Source organism: Melitaea cinxia, chromosome 8, assembly GCF_905220565.1.
Source record: "Melitaea cinxia chromosome 8, ilMelCinx1.1, whole genome shotgun sequence".
Taxonomy (NCBI): domain Eukaryota; kingdom Metazoa; phylum Arthropoda; class Insecta; order Lepidoptera; family Nymphalidae; genus Melitaea; species Melitaea cinxia.
The window spans coordinates 6,604,803-6,627,464 of record NC_059401.1 but is presented as its reverse complement, the minus strand read 5'-3'; the positions used below and the strand labels follow the sequence as shown (position 1 = coordinate 6,627,464).

The 22,662-nt window shown below is 36.3% G+C and overlaps 2 protein-coding genes across 2 annotated transcripts; one reads left to right on the top strand and one right to left on the bottom strand.

Moving 5' to 3' along the window:
• The first annotated feature begins 1,974 nt into the window (after positions 1–1,974).
• LOC123655658 (protein fuzzy homolog) lies at positions 1,975–7,687 on the top strand. The gene is made up of 8 exons (XM_045591416.1): positions 1,975–2,335; positions 3,610–3,731; positions 3,810–4,077; positions 4,153–4,350; positions 4,905–5,104; positions 6,052–6,227; positions 6,757–6,883; positions 7,468–7,687. Exons 1-8 carry the CDS (start codon positions 2,258–2,260, stop codon positions 7,523–7,525), a joined length of 1,227 nt encoding a protein of 408 aa, XP_045447372.1. The 5' UTR covers positions 1,975–2,257; the 3' UTR covers positions 7,526–7,687.
• A 1,526-nt stretch (positions 7,688–9,213) lies between these two features.
• Positions 9,214–22,457, bottom strand: LOC123655832 (polycomb protein Sfmbt-like). The gene is made up of 10 exons (XM_045591584.1): positions 22,343–22,457; positions 21,788–22,005; positions 18,214–18,444; positions 17,673–17,845; positions 17,444–17,582; positions 16,886–17,361; positions 16,087–16,288; positions 12,719–12,896; positions 10,212–10,435; positions 9,214–9,784 (listed from the first exon to the last, which is right to left on the bottom strand). Exons 1-10 carry the CDS (start codon positions 22,455–22,457, stop codon positions 9,404–9,406), a joined length of 2,337 nt encoding a protein of 778 aa, XP_045447540.1. The 3' UTR covers positions 9,214–9,403.
• Positions 22,458–22,662: the final 205 nt, after the last annotated feature.

The window sequence follows — 22,662 nt, the reverse complement described above, 5'->3', positions numbered from 1 at the left end:
TAACTATGGAACCCCCCATCCTAAACTTAACAGTTTTCGAGATATTCGAGTTTTAATTTTTTTAATGAAAATGCCCAATTTTTCGGCTATTGAATTGAATATTTTGAATTTTTTTGACACACACACACATATATATATATTTATTTATTTATTTATTTATTCCACCATTCTATACATTATTTGAAAGTTAATAAAAATTAATAAATTACTAAAATACCATAATTATTTTATTCAAAAAAAATAAAAAAATATATCGAAAAATATATTTTTATTAGTAGGTACTCATGAATTAATATTAAACCATATTATTGTTATCAGTACCTCAAACTTACATTATTTCTAGTTTAAAGTTCAAATTATATTATTGTTAGATTACTTTTCAATTAATGAAACTATGTAAGTTAGTGCTTAATCCTAACTATCTAAGTATAATGATATCATGTCAAAAAAATTAAGTTTTTCCGCCGCTTTAAGCTTTATTGTGATGTAATCTATACCTCATTTTTTTAGAACTGTCTTATTTAGTAAACAAATCCTGTCATTTTTTTTCCACATTTATCACTTACTTTATTTCACTAAATTATTATTATTATTTATTTCACTAAAAACAAATATCAATTTATCATTTAAACATACAAACTATTAAAATACGAATATCGAGAGTACAGATATTTAATATTTTTTAATACGTCATTTCAATATTTTTTTTATAAGGCAAATGGGGATGTGGTCATTATATTTTAGAGGTGAATGAGTGTAAGCGAATAAATAAAATGAATGATAAAATAGGCCGTGTTCTTTACCTATATTTTAAATTTTTACGAATTATAATTTGTTAATAAGTTATAAAACAATGCTACCAAACAATGTGAAAAACAATGTTATTAGTCCTTTTGTTTAGACGTTACAGAGAGTGTGCCGCCAGCGCAAGGTTTTTTAATCATAGTAAATACAAATAATGTGACAATAATACTAATAGGGTCGACTTTTTTTTTCTAGATACAGGTCCTATTGTGTTGTAAGTTTTATTTTTGACGTCTTTTGACCTGACAACGTCTAATAAATCGATGAACGCCGGAAAAGGATGACTCATTGTAGCGTTATGCTCATTGCGGCGTTACGCTCAATGTACGCTTACGCCAAATTTATCTCTCTTCCACACAATTGGCCTAAGCGTCCGAAGAGATATTTTGTTATGACGTTGTAACGTTAAACTAGGTATCGTCCGTAAATCAACTTAACAGACAACTAGTTTTGTTTTACCGACCATTTTACATCAGCGAAATGTAAATTTGTTGTCTTTTATAAAGATGCTCGCTTATTTTTTTTTCCTAATTCTCCTCTACTCTCTATTATCAGGTATCGAAATAATTTTAGCAATTAAGTATTGTTAAATATTTGAACATAGAATGAATTTTGCTTTCATCTGGCATCATGGCTTATTAATATTGTTTATGTTCATTCGTTTGCTTTTTTTGTCACTTTACTAAACTGCAATATTATTCTATTGTCTGTGTTTAGAAGTACGCCATATTTGCTTACTAAATAAGACATTTCTAAAAAAATGGACTTTACAAAAGACCAAAATATAAATAGGCCGCATTCCACTAAGCGTCTGCAACGATCACGGCGCCCATTCGATCGTTCCACCTAAGGCCCGCGATCGTCGCGAGCGGATGCTCGACGTCATAGATGACGTCTCTGTTCCTGACCGCATTGCGCCCACTACGCCCACAACATATAGGTGGGTAAAAGTTGGCTTTCATCAAAACGTGGCGGGAATTAAAAAAAAACGAACTGTCAATGTCAAATTGTGAATATTATCTCTCATTCGATTCGGCAAAAACGCAACCATAAATTACAGGAAATCAATGTTACTTAAATATAACTCCAATCCATGCGAAATATTCACACACAACGCCCACAGCTGCATGTTTTCACCATGCGGCCATATTGCGAGAACATAGCTGACATCTGACCAGCGCCCAATTCGCCCAAATAAGCGTTCCACTTAAAAAATTCGTCCACAACGCCCGCGTCATTTTTTGCATTAGTGGAACGGCAATTTCAGAGGTCGTGGGCGTTGACGTTGTGGGCCTTAGGTGGAACGCATCCATAGAATTTTGACAACCATTTAACCTTGAACTTGAGAAATAAACAAAAACAAAGTGCCAAAATAAACCGCGTTGAAAAACGATTCCTATTTTATTCATTTTAAACTTTACTAAATACTACTATCCTTTAAGCTTCTTGAAGAATGTCCGTTATAGCGATTGCAGTAGCAGCAGAAAGTGGAGTACCTATATTTTCAAGAAAACGCGGCAACAATGATAATGTATGTCTTGTAATATATTTATTTTGAAAAAAAAATATACATACACAAATATATATATAGAGTAATTACTTTAAAATAAGAATAAAAGTTTTAAAAACTTTATACTTAAAGCAATTGTTTCACAAACAATAAGCATATATCAACAAATAAAAAATAGCGTTTGAATGTTCATAAAAATTGATGACCATTCAAACATGTTGTATTCATTAATAATTTGTAAAGATTTATGCGGGGTGAGGCAGGGGGGTATAACCTAACCTAAGCTTTTCAATTTGTATGTAAATGAGCTAATTGTGGGACTCAGCAGCAGACGTGTTGCATGCTGGATTGAGGGAATTTGTCTAAATAATCTTAGTTACGCAGATGACATGGTGCTGCTAGGTCCGTCGGCGGGCTCTATTAGGACGCTATTAAAAATGTGTGAAGCATACGCGTTAAAACATGGCCTGACGTACAATGTTAATAAAAGTGAGTACATGGTTTTTGTGTTCCACGGTTAAAACGAAACGATGTTCAACTAAGACGGGTAAAACTTTTTAAATATCTAGGTCATTACATTTCCGAGGATCTCAGGGATCATGCTGTCATAGAACGTGAACGAAGGGCACTTGCCGCCAGATGTAATATGCTGGCCCACAGGTTTGCTCGCTGTAGCAACGATGCTAAAATAACCTTGTTTAAAGCATATTGTCAAACCTTTTATACGTGTGCCCTGTGGACCAGGTATAGTAAAAAATCGCTGGATGCACTTAGAGTGCAATATAACAATGGTTTTAGGATTTTATTGGGACTGAGACGCTTCTGTAGTGCGTCTGCAATGTTTACTGAAGCGAATACTGACTCCTTTTTCGCAATCATGAGAAAACGAACCGCCTCTCTATTAAACAGAATGCGGCTCAGTTCTAACAAAATTCTAAAAATGTTCAGTGCTAAGCTTGCTGAGCCTATGCTTCAGCACTTTGTTGGCGTAGTGGTGAGGCAAGAAAGGTTAAGCAAGTGAATTGGTAAATTGTTAATTTTAATTTTAATTAAGGTATACTAACGTAGTTGTAAGTTACTAATTTTACTAACTTTATTTATTTATTTATTTATTTATTTATTATTATTATTATTATTATGAGATCAGAGAAAGTAAAGCATTTAAGACATAGAAAAATTTATATTTTATTTCATAAATATTTAAATGTATTTACAAATAAAAAGAGTGTTTAATGTTCATAAAGAATATTGTTTTATATTATACAAAGTACATAAACTGTTTTCTTCAAAACTAGATTCAATTCTCAACAATTGCATCACTTCACGGAATTAACATGTTCACAAAATGTCACAACTTATCCCTTTTAAATACTAAGGTTGACAATGGCACAATACTTTGGAAGGAATATTGTAAAAGGTAAGATAAATAAAAAGTAATGAATAACTTGTATGAGCTTAAAATACCCTTAATTGAATATACTTTTTTGTTGTTTAGTATAACATTGATTGGAATTGCAACAGGTGGTCTTGAATGTGACTTGGAACTTCTCCTTTCTTGTATATATGATTCATTAGTTTTCTTTATTGGAAAAAAAGAATTAGAAAATTTAAAAAATATTGATCAAATTAAAAGAGACCTACGGCAATGCTACCCAATCATAGACTATCTTTTGGAATCACTTGATCCAAATTCATTGCCTCGCTCAACAATTGTGCTGGATTCCATTCAAAGTATACTTTGTCCCCAAGCACAACAGTTACAGGTATTAAACATTTGGTTTGTTTTATCCTTTTCTTTTGAGTTATTCAAAAATTTAATACGATATATTTATTTACAGCAAGTATTAGATAATTATGCCCAAACTGTAACAGGTCGCTGGGCGTGTTTAAGTATACATGGACACTTAGTCGCAACAAGTTCAGATTTTTGTGAATTAGATGCAAGAGAAGCAAGATTACTTCTGTTGCTTGCAGCGGCACAAGATGGTGTCCCATTAAGGGATACTCTTGTATATTTACCCCTAATGAGTCCTAATGTAAGTTTAAGTTATAAACTTTTCTCTTCTTAAAATATTAATTCTTGTATGATATAAGATTTTGTTAGATATTGCAATAAAAAAAATCATTAAAATCCATTACATTTGATAGATATTATAAATATTATTAACTGAAGTAGGGCACAGCAGGAAATTTCCTGCTCAAAATATGGAGTGTCCCAACTGGGGTAGTACCTCGACCTTACAGAAGATCAAAGCTAAATAATACTGCTTTCAAGCAGTATTGTATTAATGTTGGTGAGTAAGCTGACTAGAGCTCCGGGGGCGAATTGAGGATAGAGTCGGCAACGAACTTGTGATGCTTCTGGTGTTGCAGATGTCTATAAGCTACGGTAATCGCTTACCATCAGATGAGTTTTACGCCTGTTTGCCAACCAAGTTATAATATAAAGAAAAAAAAATCAAAATATCACTTCTATACAATACAATTATGCTAAAAAATCAATATGTTAAATTTTCGTATTTACTATGCAATTTAACTTAAATATGTTATTCCGTTTTGCCTGTTATTATAAATCTAATTTTATTTTTAGGTGGCCTTTAGAGCAGTAACATGCAAACTTTTAGCAGATGTTTATGTTCTGGTGATTTGTGGAGCAACTCCACCTTTATCTCAAATAGATGAAATAGTTCTGCAATGCTGGGAAGGATATGCCCAAATTATAAAGGAAGCTAAACTGGTGTATCCGAGAAATTTTCCAATGAGTGTCTCTTTCGACCCTGCTCTTATAGGGTAAATAATTTATTTGTTTCCTTAATATTGATTAATTATCAATATTATTAATATCAAAGAATATAGCCACCCCCTCTCTTCCCATGGTTGTCGTAAGAGGCGACTAAGGGATAACACAGTTCCACTAACACCTTGGTACTTAAAAAGCCCACCGATGGCGGGATAACCATCCAACTGCTGGCTTTGAAATACACAGGTCTAAAATGGGCAGCAGCGTCTTCGGTGCGACAAAGCCAGCCCAACCTGCGGTCACCAACCTGCCTGCCCAGCATAGTGACTATGGGCAAAACACATGAGTTCACGCCATTTTTGGCGTGAACTTGTGGAGGCCTATGTCCAGTAGTGACTGCGAAAGGCTGCTGTAATGAATATTGATTAATTAAAAAGTAATTCATATGGTTTCACTTGCGTTCGTTTACTCTTACATACTTAAATGAATACTTACTATTTGTTACTTACTTTTATGAGTGAGTTTTCATTTTATCTGCCTTAATCTTTTATACTGAAAAATCAAAGAAATAAACTGGTTTTATTTATAATATTGGTGAGGCACTACTCTGGTATAGTGTGCGTGTTCCTCGTGAACGTCTAAACGTCTCGTCGAGGTGTCTGCCTTTATAGCCCAGTGTCTCTGAAAGCACATTAAGCTGTCATTCCTGGTTGTTATCATACACTCCTGATAGCAATCATTACTCATAGTTGGGAACACATCCTGCATACCCGCAGTTGAGCAGCTTGGTTGATTTAAGCTCCTCCTCTTGTTTCTTTCTCTCTCTTCCGAGAAATAGGCCGATACCCAGCAGTGGAATGTTACAGACCGAATTATATTAAATAATATTGGTACATATTGTATTGAGTCTGTAGCTTTATATAGAATAAAAACTTATTTATCTTTTTTTCTATATATTTTTTATTATGCATCAAGTTTTATTGAACTAAATTTCCAGAGTACTATTAATAAATATAAACAAAAGAAGATGTGTGTTTTCTCGACATTTACATGGATCCAATCAAAAGAGTCGCGTCATGTCTGGAGTTCATCGTATAGACATATTGAGAACTTTCTTCATAACAACAGCAAGAGATTTAGCACCAGAATTAAAAGTAGAAGGGGATAATAAAGGTGATACTCTTTGTAGAATATTGTTTAACTTTATTATTTTGACTTATTGTCTAGTTTTTTTTAAAGTGCATCTTGTTTACAAATTAAAAATTATTATAATATTTAAATAATTATGTAAATAAATATAACACAAATTGTTATAATAAATAACAATACCTTACAAACATATTTAGTCTAAGATCCATCCGTGGATCCTGGACTAATTTTGATAAGACTACTGTATATATAATTTTTTAATATTACTAGGTCGGCAAACAAGCATACGGCTTACCTGATGGTAAGTGATTACCGTAGCTTATAGACGCCTGCAACACTAGAAGCGTTGCAAGCGTGACAGCGACCCTACCCCAATCCACCGAGAAGTTCTGGTCACCTTACCAACAGGAACACAATACTGCTTGAAAACAGTATTATTTAGCTGTGGTCTTCTGTAAGGTCGAGGACTGCTCTATATTTTGAGCAGGAAATTTCCTGCTGTGCCCTGCCTCAGTTATTAATACTTTCCCCCTCATATAAAACTTTTTTTTAGATATTCTTGATGGAACAGTAAGTGAAACATACTGGTGTTCAGAATACCACAAATGTCATGCACAAAGATCAGGGAATTATTTGTGCTGTGCTCTATATGCACCAACAGTTCCTAATCATACAATGAGGTATGTACAGTATATACTTATACATATAAATACGTATGTGTTGCAACAACCGCTCTGGTGTAGTAGTCGCCTAAAACACCGACGGTTTGCGGGTTCGATTCCCGCTCGGGATGGATATTTTTCCAGCACTCGGAGAGCACGTTAAGCCGTCGGTCTCGGTTGTTATCATAAATACCTGATAGCCAATCGTTACTCATAGTAGGGAACATATCGTCCAACCCACAGTGTAGCAGCGTGGTGGATTAAGCTCCGATCCTTGCCCAGCCTATGCCCAGCTGTGGGATTTTACAGGCTGGGATGGGATATGAAATAAGTTTAACATACATAGTCATCTGTTCCTAAGACAAGTAACTTAATGCTTGTGTTATAGATAATAGTCGACTGATATAGTTACATTTTATGTAAGTATTAAAGTTAAAAACTTTGGAGTCTAAATAAATCTTTCTCTCTTCTTAATCTATATAAATAAACACTAGAACTAAATTTTCTTGACCTTAAAATGTTGGTATGTATTACATATCTATTAATTTTTTAAAATCAATAAGAATTACTTAATATTTTTAATAAAATAATGTTTTCAACAGGTTATTAACCAACCAAATACTTCAAGATATATCAACAAATAAAGAGATCTTCTGGTAAATTATTTTAATTTTAACAGAAACTTATCCGTCCATTATATTGTTATTATATAAAGTAAAGCAATAAAACAACATTTAACTATTGTAGCATTATTTATTTGGGCAATCTTCACTAAAAACACGTATATTCCGTAATATCTAAAGTATGGTCTTATTAAAATAAGTCACTTTAAAAAAAGGCAATCTGATTTTCATCTATAGTTTCATAGTCACAATATTTAGAAATTCAGTCTGTTGTGAATCTTTTAATTTACCAACATGATAATTATTCCAGATCATATTAGATTTTATAAAATTATAATTAGGAATGTTTCTGTGTGTCTCACTAATATAAAACTACTTGCTAAAATAGAAAGCTCAAATTCCTATTTAGAATATTCCTACTTGTCGACAACTATACTCAAATGTACAAAACGAATGTGGTGATTTGTTTACTTTGTAAATGTTAAGAGAAAAGGGTTATCATTTTTTTTTTTTTTTGAAAAATTTTAAAGTTTCAGTTACATTTGAATAAATACTTATTTTTTTCTTGACTTTTTTAGTTTTACTAGTAATTATCAAACTAGTTGACGTTTTAGCAGTGGATAAATTGATAAAATTGATAATGTTTTGGAATATATTATAGAGCATTTACGAAATATATATAAAGTGTTCGACTCCTAACTACGTTCCTTCCAAAGGGGGGTTCTGTAGGTGTAATATATCACCTTCCACATGAAAAAAAAAAACCTAGTCCATTTTGAAATTGCACTTCGTATGAATAGACGAGATACTTTGATAGATTCGTGTAACCCTTCGTGAGGTCGTAAACATGGCTATAGTATACAACTTTTCAATTTTTTAAAGCAAAACAAATCTCCTTTGGAAGCGTGCAATGAAAAACCTACGAGAAAAAGAATTTGTTTCTATATGTGGTCTTTTAGTTGTATGAGGCAGTTAGTATTAATATTTCGCTTTATCGACGTTTTTTGAGACTAAAAGAATTGTATTGGACAGTTATGCAGAAGTACTGGCAACGGCTAGCTCGTATTTTAAGAAAAAGTAAAATTAAAAAAAGGCCTAGGATTTTCTTATTAGTAGGTATATAGTATATCCTCTTATTACAAAGCTTTTAATAATTAATGATTTTTATGCTGAATTTAATAACACAACTAGTTGTAAGTCTGTTTGATTGTACATGATTGATATAACCTCCTACCTCTAGTTAATTCCCTCTATTTCACGAATGCAATTTTTGAACTTCCATTTTAAAAATACATACGTACCCATTAAAAATACCATCTAGGTCAAATATAAACATGCCCTTCAACATTATTATTATTGCCATAAAATTTTAATAACAAATTAAATTTAAAAAAAGTTTGTACAATTAATGTAGGTATATAGTCGTGTATTTTTGCAATTTCCAAAAAAGTTAACACAAATTATTGTGACAATTGCTTTCTTAAAGCTTTTCATATTATGATTATAATTAGTAATAAATATAGAAAATACAATATAAAATACAGACAAATGCATAATTAGCTCGCAAATACACACAAAACTACACCGTTTTACCTATTACAAATGAATTTGTAACTTATACGAGTACATTAATAGGCGGTAATAGGGAAACGTGTGTTAAAAGCTTAGTCAACTTAAAACAAGCATCAAATATCACAAAGTAAAATCCACACAGATTTGCTTCAAATGATTTTTATCAAACAATTTACACATTTCTTATTTGATTTGGTTTCAATATTTCATTAATACTAAATGTGCAAATACTATGTTATAAAATAGGGTAACACTCTGATAGTTACCATAACATAGACAAGACAGTATAATGATCTCAAACTAGTACAATCATTAAAAGTCTTTATTTAGGAAAACCTCTGAACTACTTGAAACTACCAAGCAATCTGCACTGAGGCTGCTTAATCTTACACTTTAATTGTTGAATAAGATCAAATATTTTTAAAGATGGTCCTACCTTCATTTCTAGTAGTTCAATTATTTCATCCTTTGATAATTGTAGCATCATTGGACCTGTTATATTGGTAAAGTTAACGCAGTATGGTTGACAGTCATTGACTGTGAGGAACTTTGCAACATCTGCTGAAGTCCAATTTTCAGGATCAACTGAATTTAGAACATCTAAGGGTACACTCGTATTGACTAGCCTGGGTATAACTTTATCATCTTCACTTTGCAATGGAGCCTCTGGTGAATCTTGTTTTATATTTTGGATGCAATCTTGAGACTCACCAGTTGGATTATTCTGTGGAAAATATATATTTATATTACTAAAAATTATTAGTTTATGTTTTGGTGACAAAAAATTAATTAGTCATGTTTATCCTCGACGCCATAGAAATCTGTAAATGTCTAAAAACAATATTTTTCCTATAGGAGGATTCAAATTTAATCGATCACACTGTTCTGCTCATTGCAATCAAATATTTTAGAAAAAATATGTATATTTTTCTTAGGTACGACATTCTATTACATATATACAAAAAAAAAAACTCAAATAAAAGCAACAGTTTTGACATAAGATAGATTTTTAGTCTGCGTAAATATACACTACTAGACTAGAAATAATATTCCAGAGTGATATTAAAAATATAGTTTGGAAATGGTAAGTAATATATGTGTTTTAATTTATTCCCTCTCGCTTGTATCAACTGTGAATACAATCAACTTACCGACTTATGAACCTCCTGATTGATCTCTTCAATTTGTTCCTCGTTAGTGTGACTAATCTTAGTCTCAGACTCCACATCCATCTTAACGGTCACTTCTCGCGTTTCGATTTCCGTGGACACTTCAGAGACACTTGTGGGCGGAGAAAGACTCTTAGTGTCACCTATATCTGAATTTTGGGAACTTTCTTCCGTTGTGTTTGGGGGTTGAGATGAAACTTTATTCACTGAAAATATTTTAACAATGCATATTTTAACACTAACAATACTACTTTTATTTACTTTTAAACATAAAAAGAAACAGGACACACTTCACTCAAAATATTAGAGTAACTTTTTTCTAAACAATCTATTAGAAAGGAAAAGCAACAAATTAAGCTCATCAACTATTTATTTAAAAACATTATTTATTAGAATAACGAATTGGGACAAAGTTGATTGAAAAACGAAACCCTTTAAAAAATCACTAACTTGATCGTTAGGCTGTTTGTCACATCTAACTTAATAAAGAATTTAGAAGATTAAGGGCTGGATCAAGTTAGTTTTAGATAAAGTTTATTCTGTACATAAGGTACAATAATAATTGTGTTTGCTCGCAAACGAAAAAAAAACCGACTTCAATTACATCGACGAGTAATACAACGTAGATCGACGAAAAAATAGTCAAGTAACAACGCATTATCAAAGATTACTCAAAAAGTAGTTATCAGATCTCGATGAAATTTAAATGTGACCACATGATAAACTTCGGCTTTCGATTAAATTAAAAATCATTAAAATCGGTAAACCGAATAAAAAGTTATTGCGGATTTTCAAGAAGTTCCCTCGATTTCTCTGGGATCCCATCATCAGATCCTGGTTTCCCTATCATGGTACTAAACTAGGGATATCTTCTTTCCAACAAAAGAAGAATTATCAAAATCGGTACACCTAGTAAAAAGTTATTGCGGATTTTCAAGAGTTTCCCTCGATTTCTCTAGGATCTCATCATCAGATCCTGATTTCCTTATCATGTTACTAAGCTTGGGATATCTTCTTTCCAACAAAAAAAGAATTATCAAAATCCGTACATTCAGTAGAAAGTTATGCGGTATAATACAACGTAGGTCGACGAAAAAGCGTCAAGTAAAAACGCATTATTAGATATAGCTCGAAAAGTAGTGGTTAGATCTCAAATAAATTTAAATGGGACCAATTGGCACACACCACCTTTCGATTAAAAGAAAATTTGTCGAAATCGGTCTACCCGGTCAAAAGTTCTGATGTAACATACATAAAAAAAAAAAAAAAATACAATCGAATTGAGAACCTCCTCCTTTTTTGGAAGTCGGTTAAAAAGACTTTAATAGCAAGAGGTAGAATAGTGCATAAGGATCTGCTTCTCCTTAATTAACAAACTCCAACACAACTTTCAGATTTATATTTGTAAATAGAAATATCAACTAAATTTAGTGGAATTTGATAGTAAAAAAAAAACTTATCAAAAACTTTCATTTGCTGGGTACCGTCATCTGTCAAATAGCATTATCCACAACCAATGCAAAATGCCCTTAAATAAGAAAGTTTTGCAAAGTGTACTAAAGTAGGTACTCGACCATGTTCGCAAAAATAAACTATGCACAGTGGACCTGGCACTACTACGTTGTTGCACTACAAGTTGTCTAACGCATTTTTGAGAATTACTTGCGAAACATGTTTACTCATATTTTCGTGCACCGAACACGAGATGATTTTTAAGCATGGCTAGTATATCCCATTTTCTTTCGTTCCGGAACCCATAAATAAAACTTTTCATTTAAGAATATCTTCCCCCAAATAACTCCATACCTACTCCAGAATTGTATCACATTTCACTCATAATCAAGCACCACAGTAAGATATAAATAAATATATAATAATAATAATGATAATAATAATAAATATCTACATCATACACACACAGTCATCTGTTCCTAAAGTAAGCAACATATTGCTTTTGTTATAGGTAACGGCCGACTGGTATAGCTACATATTTAAAAATAATACATATACTTATAAATAATACATATATAAATACACAAACAAATATTTATATTACACTCAAGACTCGGGGTGGGAATCGAACCCACAACCCTTGGAGCTAAAAGCAGGTTTACTACAAACTGCGGCAACGGGCTAGTCTGTCTAGTCTAGTCTATCTCTAGTCTGTATACATAATATATAAAAATAAGTCGCTGAATGTGTTGCTAAGCGAAAAACTCGAGAACGGTTGGACCGATTTCGCTGATTCTTTTTTTAAATATTCCTTGAAGTACGAGGATGGTTCTTACGGAGAAAAATTCAAAAAAAAAAAATAATTTTCCTGAAAAAGTCTAAAAACAACACTTTTCTATACTCCCATACAAAAGATTAGTGATAATACTTAAAAGTCACTGTTAGGCGATACGAAGTTCGCCGGGTCAGCTAGTACATAATATACATAAACTTGAGAGCAGTATTGTTTAGGTATGATTGAATACATAGCGGCGTACCCTGTCGTCGCCGGCGGCGCGCGGGGCGCGGGGGCGCGCGGCGCGCGGCGCGCGGCGGCGGCTGCAGCGGGCCCTCGAGGCGGTGGCCCACGGCGCGGCACCAGCCCACGGGGTACACGTCCGTGCTGTGCGCCCACAGCCACTGGTCGTACTCGGAGCCCCAGCCGTCGAAGTGGACCTACGATTGATGTTTATTGTGGTTAACTGACTCGCTGTATTCGGAACGACCATATCGGCGGTCGTTAGAATCTTCGGAAGAATTCTGTCTGGTTGTTTTAGTCCATGTGGGTCTCGCCACCGTGCTTCGGAGAGCACGTAAAGTTGTCGGTCCCGGTTGTTATCATGTACAGGTGTAGATGATAACAACGCAGTTACAGTAAAAATCTATACAAGCAATCTAGTTTTAGTTTAGTTTTTATTGCACTACTGCTATCCGCTAACCCGCATTGGAGTAGCGCGGTGCATTAAGCTCTGACCCTTCTCTTATATGGAAAAAGAGACCTATGCACAGCTGTGGGATATTAGATGCTGAAGCGTATTTTTTACATAATACTTACTAGATCAATTTACGTCTTTTTAAATGATTATAAGAAATGCGCGTGTAGATCATAATATTAATATCGAAATAAACATCAGAGTGAAAAGATTAAGAAAACTTATCTTCTTAATGATAATGTTTTACGATACTTTACAAAGCAAAGTGCAGAAATTATAATAAAGCCTAATAATTGACATGAAACAAGAAGATAATTGTCACGAACCATGCTTGAATTTATTCAAAATTTTTGACTTGTGGAGTCCTATGTCCAGCAGTGGACTGCGATAGGCTGAATCTGATGATGATGACTGATGAGAGCGACGGTGGCGACGCACACGAGGCGCGGGTCCATAAGGTCGGCGCACTCGAGGCGCATGCCGGCCACGAACCCGTGCGACACCACGTGCCCATCAGGCACAGAGAATATGTTAACCTTGAGCAGGTCGGCGACGACCCGGGCGACGGTGGCGACGCACACGAGGCGCGGGTCCATGAGGTCGGCGCACTCGAGGCGCATGCCGGCCACGAACCCGTGCGACACCACGTGCCCATCAGGCACAGAGAATATGTTAACCTTGAGCAGGTCGGCGACGACCCGGGTGACGGTGGCGACGCACACGAGGCGCGGGTCCATGAGGTCGGCGCACTCGAGGCGCATGCCGGCCACGAACCCGTGCGACACCACGTGCCCATCAGGCACAGAGAATATGTTAACCTTGAGCAGGTCGGCGCCGACCCGGGCGACGGTGGCGACGCACACGAGGCGCGGGTCCATGAGGTCGGCGCACTCGAGGCGCATGCCGGCCACGAACCCGTGCGACACCACGTGCCCATCAGGCACAGAGAATATGTTAACCTTGAGCAGGTCGGCGACGACCCGGGCGACGGTGGCGACGCACACGAGGCGCGGGTCCATGAGGTCGGCGCACTCGAGGCGCATGCCGGCCACGAACCCGTGCGACACCACGTGCCCATCAGGCACAGAGAATATGTTAACCTTGAGCAGGTCGGCGACGACCCGGGCGACGGTGGCGACGCACACGAGGCGCGGGTCCATGAGGTCGGCGCACTCGAGGCGCATGCCGGCCACGAACCCGTGCGACACCACGTGCCCATCAGGCACAGAGAATATGTTAACCTTGAGCAGGTCGGCGACGACCCGGGCGACGGTGGCGACGCACACGAGGCGCGGGTCCATGAGGTCGGCGCACTCGAGGCGCATGCCGGCCACGAACCCGTGCGACACCACGTGCCCATCAGGCACAGAGAATATGTTAACCTTGAGCAGGTCGGCGACGACCCGGGCGACGGTGGCGACGCACACGAGGCGCGGGTCCATGAGGTCGGCGCACTCGAGGCGCATGCCGGCCACGAACCCGTGCGACACCACGTGCCCATCAGGCACAGAGAATATGTTAACCTTGAGCAGGTCGGCGACGACCCGGGCGACGGTGGCGACGCACACGAGGCGCGGGTCCATGAGGTCGGCGCACTCGAGGCGCATGCCGGCCACGAACCCGTGCGACACCACGTGCCCATCAGGCACAGAGAATATGTTAACCTTGAGCAGGTCGGCGACGACCCGGGCGACGGTGGCGACGCACACGAGGCGCGGGTCCATGAGGTCGGCGCACTCGAGGCGCATGCCGGCCACGAACCCGTGCGACACCACGTGCCCATCAGGCACAGAGAATATGTTAACCTTGAGCAGGTCGGCGACGACCCGGGCGACGGTGGCGACGCACACGAGGCGCGGGTCCATGAGGTCGGCGCACTCGAGGCGCATGCCGGCCACGAACCCGTGCGACACCACGTGCCCATCAGGCACAGAGAATATGTTAACCTTGAGCAGGTCGGCGACGACCCGGGCGACGGTGGCGACGCACACGAGGCGCGGGTCCATGAGGTCGGCGCACTCGAGGCGCATGCCGGCCACGAACCCGTGCGACACCACGTGCCCATCAGGCACAGAGAATATGTTAACCTTGAGCAGGTCGGCGACGACCCGGGCGACGGTGGCGACGCACACGAGGCGCGGGTCCATGAGGTCGGCGCACTCGAGGCGCATGCCGGCCACGAACCCGTGCGACACCACGTGCCCATCAGGCACAGAGAATATGTTAACCTTGAGCAGGTCGGCGACGACCCGGGCGACGGTGGCGACGCACACGAGGCGCGGGTCCATGAGGTCGGCGCACTCGAGGCGCATGCCGGCCACGAACCCGTGCGACACCACGTGCCCATCAGGCACAGAGAATATGTTAACCTTGAGCAGGTCGGCGACGACCCGGGCGACGGTGGCGACGCACACGAGGCGCGGGTCCATGAGGTCGGCGCACTCGAGGCGCATGCCGGCCACGAACCCGTGCGACACCACGTGCCCATCAGGCACAGAGAATATGTTAACCTTGAGCAGGTCGGCGACGACCCGGGCGACGGTGGCGACGCACACGAGGCGCGGGTCCATGAGGTCGGCGCACTCGAGGCGCATGCCGGCCACGAACCCGTGCGACACCACGTGCCCATCAGGCACAGAGAATATGTTAACCTTGAGCAGGTCGGCGACGACCCGGGCGACGGTGGCGACGCACACGAGGCGCGGGTCCATGAGGTCGGCGCACTCGAGGCGCATGCCGGCCACGAACCCGTGCGACACCACGTGCCCATCAGGCACAGAGAATATGTTAACCTTGAGCAGGTCGGCGACGACCCGGGCGACGGTGGCGACGCACACGAGGCGCGGGTCCATGAGGTCGGCGCACTCGAGGCGCATGCCGGCCACGAACCCGTGCGACACCACGTGCCCATCAGGCACAGAGAATATGTTAACCTTGAGCAGGTCGGCGACGACCCGGGCGACGGTGGCGACGCACACGAGGCGCGGGTCCATGAGGTCGGCGCACTCGAGGCGCATGCCGGCCACGAACCCGTGCGACACCACGTGCCCGCGCGCCGCGAACAGCGCCCGCCCCGCTGCAAGCGCGCCCGTCTCGCGCAGGTGCGCCTCCCAGCTGAAGTGCTCCGTGGACATTCTGGAATATACGTTTTTTTATAATAAAGGGTTAACGAGCAGACGGAGCCATCTAATATTAAATGGCTACCGTCGCCCATGGACATCTACAACATAGTTCATGACGCTCCCGAGCGTTGCCAGCCTTTAGAGCTGAGTTCTCTGTACACTTAACGCTTGAAAACCCCTTAATTAGCGTGCAGATAAAATCTCTGGATGGATGTCATTCCACAGTTTGTATGTACGCAGAAATCATGAGCTTAAAATCTTAAAGATAAAAACTACTTTTTGTAAGTTTGTGATGTTGCAGATTTTGAGCAAGATACATCCCACAGTGCTCTACGTCAATGTATGATCTGCCTGTCTAAAAGGCTACCTTCAACTATAATTTTAAAAAGAATTATATCCTGTGATTTTAGTATAACATCATCAGCTTGAATAGTTATATATCAACTTCCAGCAGTTTGTGAAAAATAAAAAGAGTAAATTTGAACCATATTTGAACAAGACATTCTAATTTTGATTTAATTGGACAAAAGGCGTAATAGGAAAGAATAAGTACTTTCTTAACGCAAATAGACTATAAGTTTTCAGTAAAATTAAATAAAAAAATACTTACCCAGCCGGTGGAACTAGAGGAATGTTGTTGGAAAGAGCAAATCCGACGGGAAAAATACACGGTGACCGTTGGTGATAGCAAAACCAGTCGGCACCTGATGCATCCGCCGGGTAGCAATCTATCCGTATCATCATATAACCTTCATTTAATATTTGCATCACAGTCGCAGCACAAACAGCGGAGAGGTTAAGAGGATCTATTGCTTCTAACTTCATCCCTTCGGAAAACAGCGGCGGTTCATTTGAAGGGTACTTGTAAAACATTTCTGGTGTTGTATCGTTTGGGATGTAACGTCCGGCTGCGACTCTTTGGCAGTAACTCTGAGGCGCATCTAATGGATGACCAACTCTAAAGGCCCAACCAACCGGATGTATGAGTGGCGAATCTTCGTGACACCAGAAACCATTGTCCTCTGGTGAGCTATCGTAATACTTGACGTGTAACCTCTTGCCTATTATTTCGCAAACGCTTGCTACCTGTATCATAAAAAAAGTATTAATTTTTAACACATTTTGTACTAAAAAAAGTAGTAAGATTAACAAGTTGTCATTTTCTTACTTTGACTTGTGAAATCCTGTTTTTATCTACAACTTCCATTATTGAACCTATTGAAAACCTTGATACGAGGCTGTCATTTAGTTTTGTGTAAAAATTTGCAGGCAATGTTCGAGCACCAGTAAGTTGTTTTACAAGAAACCTAAAAAATATTATTTGAGGATATATATATTAAAATATCAACAACCATAATTCCCTATATCTACCTCTAACTATGGCTATTTATACTAACTTTTTCCAATCCGTGTATTTATCTTCTATACTGCGAGGTGGTATTAATGGTTTACCACGTGTTGCACACCAACCAACAGGATGTACTTCGGAGCAGCAAAGGTTAACCCAAAAGTCCTTTGAGTCATCGCTACCAAAGCCTTCATAACGTAAAAGCCCCATATATCCTTTGACCTAATATTATTTTGAATTGAATTAAAACAATTTAATATTATTGTCCATGGGCAGAATCAAGTAACAATCCAGAAGTCAACAAAGAAATGTCACTTAAAAAGGGGGTTTCATCAAAATTAAATGTTGGAATGAGATGTGGAATTTTTATCGCTTTAGGAATTGACTATTGAATAATGCAATGATTATCTAAAAATTAAAATCATTTCAGGGGTCTAGTCATCAAACTTATAGATATCATGAGAAACTGAAGGTCCCAAAAAGGATAATGCATTTTGTGGTAAATATTAGACATTTCATAAAAAAAAAAAATAACTTAATTCCTTAAATATTTTTAGTTAATAACATCAGACATATTTTTCATTAATTACCTTTAACACTGTCGCAACCCAGAAATAATCATTCAGTTTCTCAGAAAAGTTTTCACAATCAGTATTCTTTACTTCCACTTTCATGCCCTCAAATGTATTATCCCACATTTCATGTAATGGAGCATGTTTAAATAAGCTTACAGGTGCTGCCAGAAAGTCACAGCCAAAAAGTTCATCTTTCCACTCATAACTATTAGCAATCAAAGCTGCAGACTGTTTAATTGGACCAGCCTGTAAAAAACAGAATTTTATGATTTTTCTATAAATGTACATTAGACTGTAAATAAGGTGTGTGTGAGATTTTACAAAATTTATGAAAATATAATGTCACAGAAATTTTTTGAACATATCGCTGGCCCCGGGCAATAAAGCGGTATACGCCGGTTACACCCTTTTTAATGTTATTTAATTTTTGGCTTCTCTGAGTATCAATCTATCACTCTTATTTTTTTCAGTTTTTTTTATTAATATTTCGTTAGAATAAATGACAATAACCGTTTTATTGCATGGATAAATCTCTTACGACTAAGCTATGTATTATTGCATTACTCTAAGAAAAATAACACAAAAAACCCGTGAACATCTTTACAGTAATTGCTAATGATCTTGCAATTAAAATAGTATCATCTATGAATTGTATTATACATTTTTTTAATTATTTCATTAAAAAATTATACGATTTGTTTTTAAAAAATTATTTTTAAAAGCTTAAATTGGTAAAAAAAATAGCTTTCATTTGACATATTGAACGTCTGTTTTGGATCACTGTACACTGCACTATAAACAAATTAGCTTCTTTTATTTCTCCTGTAAAATTTGATTTTTGATATTACCGCTTTATTGCCCGGGGACAGCGATATATAGCTTTTAATGCTAAACATTAAAAAAACTATCCAGTTATTGTAATTTTGCATCAAATTAACGGGATAGTGATCTAAAATAATTTGCTTACTGACTGATGTTGATATTGCGAGATGAATATATTATAGTAATAATTATGATCATGCAGTTTAATATTTAAGATATTGTAAAAAATTATTTATTTGACAAAAACACTAATGAAGATAGTATATTGATAAAGAGAATTATAATATTGGAACTCAAAATAGAAACCCAAAAAGTAAGAAGACTGCAATCTTAATTTCATACCAGGAAAAGATTTCGCATTGAATAAAATCAAACGCTATGTCACACAATTGGACTGCATTGTGTAAGAACAAATTGAATGACAGATTTAATATAAAAAAAAAATGAGTTTAGATGCAGATCAATTCCAGGCATGACAAACTATGTATCCAGCTATTTTTGTGTTCAAAAGTCACTCCTAGTGCCTGAAGGTAAAACAAATGAATGTCAAAATTTGTTAGAGCTTGTGCATACATTCGTTACGTAATAAATAATTATTCTCATAAGTTACTGTTACAAAATACACAAACACGATTTCAAAATACATTAACGAACTATATCCACAAAACTTGTAGATAATCTGTAAAAATTATGTATTTATAAAAATACAATTTCAAACTAACCACCTAAAACGGCAGCAAATTCATAAAGACATATTACTTCCTATGCGATTGTTAGCTTGAATAAGAATTAAGCGCTAGTTTCATCCATCATATTGAGTTTATTTATCTATTTACTAGCTATATCCGTGCGAATAATTTGCACTAAATAAGTATAACAATTATCACTTTACAAAAAAGTACATTGTAAGTGAGTTGATTTGAAATTGAACAAAAAAAAATTACCAACCGTCAATCATGTTGACGTTGTTTCAAAATCAAAGAGCCGTCAGATGGCAGCATTGCTGTATTGTGTTTCAATGTATATCTATATAAATAATTTTACTAATTAATTAATTTACACAAAAGAAACAAAAGCTATAATAAATTTTTTGCTTGGTAATGCCAGTAGAGCAAGCAATTGTCTATAAAATGATATATATGTGGAGTGATTGACAGGTTTTTTCTAAAAAGAGAGGCAAACATCTTAATGTTACCCTATTAACATATATGATTTCATATAGTAACAAAATCAAAAAAGAATGTATTTTTGTTTAAATTGAGAACTTAACATTAAAATATTTGTATTTAATCCTATATTAAACTTTATTTCTTTCAAAACAAATTGAACAATAATGTCATAATTATAGTTGTCATTGATAAATTTAGTTAGTCTCAATATAGCTAAAACACTTACGAAATTATGTGAAACAATGGCTATAGCTTTGAAAGTATATTCTGTAACCTAAAATGTTCTTAATTAAAGAAGAGTAAATAAACATCTTACTTTAAAGTAAAAATGTTGTATCATACACAAGTAAAATCTTTAAAGCTAATTTTTTCAAATTTGTTTAATAGTCACTTTATCTGCTCTTACATCATGCTTTCCAATTGTTAATAAAATAAATTCAATGTTTATATTAATGTCTTTAATAGCCAAGCATATTATATAAATGACTAACTGTATTACTTAAGTAAAACTATATTTAACCCATATTATATATAATAAACTACATATTACATACTAACCCATATTAATTATAATAGTTGATTTATACATTTATGATTTACTAGCTGACACGGCAATCGTTGTCTTGCCGCTAAACGCTATTAAAAATAGGGGTTGATGGTAGAGGGTTGAAAATTTAGGGTTATATGTATTTTTTAATGTTGTATCATAAAAAAATAGAAATTAAAAATTTTGTCTAAAAAATAAAAATAAAAAATTTAGGGCTAACCTAACCTAACCTAACCTAACATTTAGGGGGATGAAAAATAGATGTTGGCCGATTCTCATAGATACCGGATAAGCACAAAAAATTTCATCAAAATCGGTCAAGCCGTTTCGGAGGAGTATGGCAACGAAAACTGTGACACGAGAATTTTATATATGATTTATAAAGAGTAACTGTTGAGCTTAAAAAATCTACATTATCATGGTACTTTATTATTAATAATATTAATTAACCCAAAAGTGCAAGTTGAAATAATCTATATATTAATATATGAAGCAAAAACGTTGTCCCCTGTGTCCTCTACAAAAATTGCGCTGATGGATTAGTATGAAATTTTGCACACTTACTAGTTTATATAGAGGAGAGCAGAATTCTATTTTTTTTAAATTATACATAAAAAACATTAAATCAATAAAAAAATTACACTCACGACATGTATTTGACACACACGTACATATACCACCTATACTCTTTTGCTTATTATTACAGAAGTCTTTGACAATAGAACCTTAACAATGTTCAAACTCATAATTGAAATTAATCATTGTCAAATTTTGACCACTGGGTGACCACTAGTAATTGCCTTTGTTAGGAAATATGATGGTTAATAGAAGATAGCGCTTAATAAAATAACTAAGTATGCAGATGTACGTTGTAATATTTTGTTATCAATGATAGCTATAAAATATTAAGAATAAAATGAAAATTTTGTTAGTGGTCAGACTTGTACTGGGTATTGTGTGTGTTAATTTAGAGTACAAGTCTAATTTTAGGATCTCATATGATAATGTTTATCTATTTAATAACAGCAATTTCTACTTAAAAGTATTATACCTGTAAATCATTAAAGTTAGCCTGCCAGTGCTGTAACTGTGGCAGTGGCTCTAAGGGAATTAGACCCGCCATATGTTCTGCTCCTTCCATTAGCTTAAATCTCCAATTACAGTAACGACGTCTAGAATTACTTGCATGGCATCTCAAAGAACAAAATTTGTTATTACGTGAATAGAATTGTCCACGACGACCAACACGCCCACATAGTTCGCATATTGCTATAAATTAAATATTTCTGTTACAGTATATATCAAGAGTTTCAGTTTAAGTAGTAAGCAAATAAACAACAAATTTAAATATGGACATAAAATATTACAAATGATAAAAATTTTATGCATATTCATTTTAACAAAGCTATATTTGTATCTTTTAAAAATACATATACATAATAATTATAAAAATTTTATACTCTCAAAAACGAAATAATGTCCTTATAAGACTATGCTAATGGTTAAACAAACCATTATAGTAAATGTTACTTTTTAAGGTGAAATAAAGAGACTATTACTAAAATATAACCTAGAAAATTCGATTCATATTTTAAGCCAAACTTACCAAAACTATCCTTTTCTAGTGGAACTATAGATAAATCGTCATAAATATGAATATCGTTTGATAAGTCTGTAGTACTGTTAAGGGAAACATCGTTACCGGCATTGTATAAAGCCATATTCCGAAACTTTCCAATAATTAGAAAACACTATTGTTGTAAACACTTCAATAATCATGATCTGAGTCTTAATCTGTTTATATTAATAATAGTTTTTTATAAATTGGGAAATTCTATAATTATTGCTATGATGTAAAACGTCAAATTGTTTTTTATAACAGTATAAATATAAATAATATAGAGCCATAAATAAAGCTCATAGAAA